At 49.5% G+C, this 2,623-nt stretch overlaps 1 protein-coding gene across 1 annotated transcript; it reads right to left on the reverse strand.

Annotated features, from left to right (window-relative positions):
• Window positions 1–2,347, reverse strand: LOC117738427 (60S ribosomal protein L5-like). Its single transcript, XM_034544395.1, has 2 exons — window positions 2,326–2,347; window positions 1–629 (listed from the first exon to the last, which is right to left on the reverse strand). Exons 1-2 carry the CDS (start codon window positions 2,345–2,347, stop codon window positions 1–3), a joined length of 651 nt encoding a protein of 216 aa, XP_034400286.1.
• Window positions 2,348–2,623: the final 276 nt, after the last annotated feature.

Consider the following 2,623-nt stretch of genomic DNA (forward strand, 5'->3'; position numbering starts at 1 on the left):
TCAGCTCGTCCTCCTCCAACAGGAAGCACATCCTCGTCCTCCTCCAACAGGAAGCTCGTCCTCGTCCTCCTCCAACAGGAAGCTCATGTACTCGGACACTTTGACGCCCATGATGTGCTTGCAGTGAACCTCAGCGTTGAACTCCTTGCTCTCTGGGTCATAGCCAGGGAAGCGCTTGGCGCTGTGTGGGATGGGCAGGCCTCCGCCCACAGCCCCCTTCAGGGCACCAAACACCCTGTTGCCGGTGGTGGTTCTGTCACGCCCGGCATCCAGGTAGCCGGTGAACGCACCTGGTTGACCATTAATGCTCTCCACGTTGAAATCATCGCCCGTCACTTCCACCTGGCCTTCATGCACCTTGTCCAGGCCAAACTTGTTCAGAAGTCTGTGGGCCAGCAGTAGACCAGTGCTGTAGGCTGCTGCGTAGTTTGTCAAGCCCATGGTGACCCCGTACTTCGGCAGCTCGTGTAAGTAGGCCGCACACACAATCATGTCGCCCTCAGCCATGGCATAGGCGATCTGGCAGCAGATGTCCCGGTCGGAGAAGCGGACGACCATCCGGTACTTGGGTGTGTTGTTCTTATCTTGTATGACCAGGCGCTTGCGGGCAAAGAAGTCGGTCTTTCCCTCTCTACAATAAAAAACAATAAATTAATTAAAACTAGAGTATTCGGCATCACCCTTCTTCATTGCTCTTTTTATTTTTGGCACCATTTTCCTTAATCTGAAACCCTCCTGGTCAGTGAGGCCAGACTCCTCCCTCCTGCTCATGTGGTGTCTGGCCGAGGCATAAAATAGATTCAGATCAGGAAAATAATCTGGAATCCGGACTCCTCTCCTGCCTTTTGTTTTTTGTAAAAATGTCTTAATTTCTTCCGCAGCATGCATTTTTTTCCCCCTCTTCCTCTTTGAGGCATCTTTAAACTCCCCAGCTTCCTCCTCCTCCATCTCCGCTTCTTCCACCCACTTACACTTTCCCCCTCCGACTCTTCTTCTCCACCAACCTGCTGTACTATTTCTACGGGCTTCTTCCCAGTGTTACCCCCCGTTTCTTTTTCTTCTCCTCCATCCTCACCATTTCCCACCTTAACCAAAGTTTCCCCATCTGCTGCTCTGGACACTCTCACCATCATTACCACCACCACGATTATCACCACCACCATTATCACCATCACCCTCACCCGCCCCACTCACAATCACATTGACCACTCACCGCATTCACACTGTGCAGGTCAGGCATAGCACCAGCAGATCGGTGCCGTTCGGGCCAGGCGGAGCCGGGTCACCATGCTTCGGACAGGCTCTTGACGATGTCGCAAAAATCTCGTAGAGTGCATCTGAGCTGTGAGTCCACTGACTTCTGGGACTTCCTGTATCTTGCTAAGTATATTCTTTAAAGGGGTTTCTCTGCTATATTACTACTGTATCTGCTGTATTTAGGTATACTAGAATGCTAGTCTGTACTGTCTTTCTAATTTGAACATTTTGAGCTGCGATTTCTTGCTTTTTTACACAAGTGACTGAAAAGTCAACGAAACCAGCTAGGATTTAAGTATTTACTCTGTAATCCAAATTTACTAGGGACTATATTCTACTTTTTACCTTGAGGTAAACAGATCTTTGTCCTTAATCAGTTTGGCAAGAATTTCACATTCTAGCAAACTGAGACTTCACTGGTAGCAAGGAATCCCCTGAGTGCCGACTCTTAACAGTATCGATCGATAAGTGAGCAATTCCTTCAACGACCTGTGGGCGGGCTCGACACAGCTGTAACTAATTATCGCCAACTCGGGTGTATAACCAGGTTGGGGCTTGTAGCATCAGCTGAAGTGTCAGGGAAGACTCCTCGTATGAAGACTCGTAGGATAAAGACCTAGGAGTCTTTCGTTGGAGTCTTCGGTGGTGGCTGAGGGCGGCTGAGTATAAACATTTCCCTGTGATAATGTGTTTTCTTTCCATACCTGTGTGCACATCTACTCGTAGATACTATAGACTGCGGACTCGGTCACACATGCATCAAAATCCCTCCTCTCTTATTTATCCCACCCGCTCCACACAGACCCAGCACCTCGTCACAGGGGGCGTTTGGAACTGCCAGTCCGCTAACCGCAAGGCAGACTTCATCTCTGGCTTCGCTATCAAGCAATCGCTGGACTTCCTGGCTCTCACTGAGACTTGGATCACACCAGACAACACATCAACCCCTGCTGCTCTCTCCTCAGCCTTCTCCTTCAGCCACACACCCAGACCCTCTGGTCGGGGTGGTGGCACAGGTCTACTCATCTCACCCAAATAGAGTTTTGCTCTCTACCCGCTTCCATTTACCCCACTGTCTTTTGAATTTCATGCAGTGATGGTTACTCATCCGGTTCAACTAACCATTGTTGTTCTCTCCTGTCCACCTGGCTCCTTGGGAGACTTCTTGGAAGAACTAGATGTCCTCCTATCAAACTTCCAAGAAGTCCTTCTGGGTAACTTCAACATCCAGACAGAGAAGTCATCGGACCTGCTACTCTTACTGTCTTCCTTTGCTCTCTCGCTCAGCCCATCCCCTCCTACTCACAAAGCTGGCAACCACCTTGACTATATTTTTTTACCAGAAACTGCTCTACATCTAACCTCA

The sequence above is a fragment of the Cyclopterus lumpus genome, chromosome 1, assembly GCF_009769545.1.
Source record: "Cyclopterus lumpus isolate fCycLum1 chromosome 1, fCycLum1.pri, whole genome shotgun sequence".
Classification (NCBI taxonomy): Eukaryota; Metazoa; Chordata; class Actinopteri; order Perciformes; family Cyclopteridae; genus Cyclopterus; species Cyclopterus lumpus.

What these genes read in the sequence shown, in the direction of transcription:
- LOC117738427 (XM_034544395.1), bottom strand. Translation starts at nt 2,347, where the DNA reads ATGAAATTCAAAAGACAGTGGG. An exon ending in GAAATTCAAAAGACAGTGGG is followed by an intron (nt 630 to 2,325) that starts GTAAATGGAAGC and finishes TTTATTGTAGAG; the next exon opens with AGGGAAAGACCGACTTCTTT.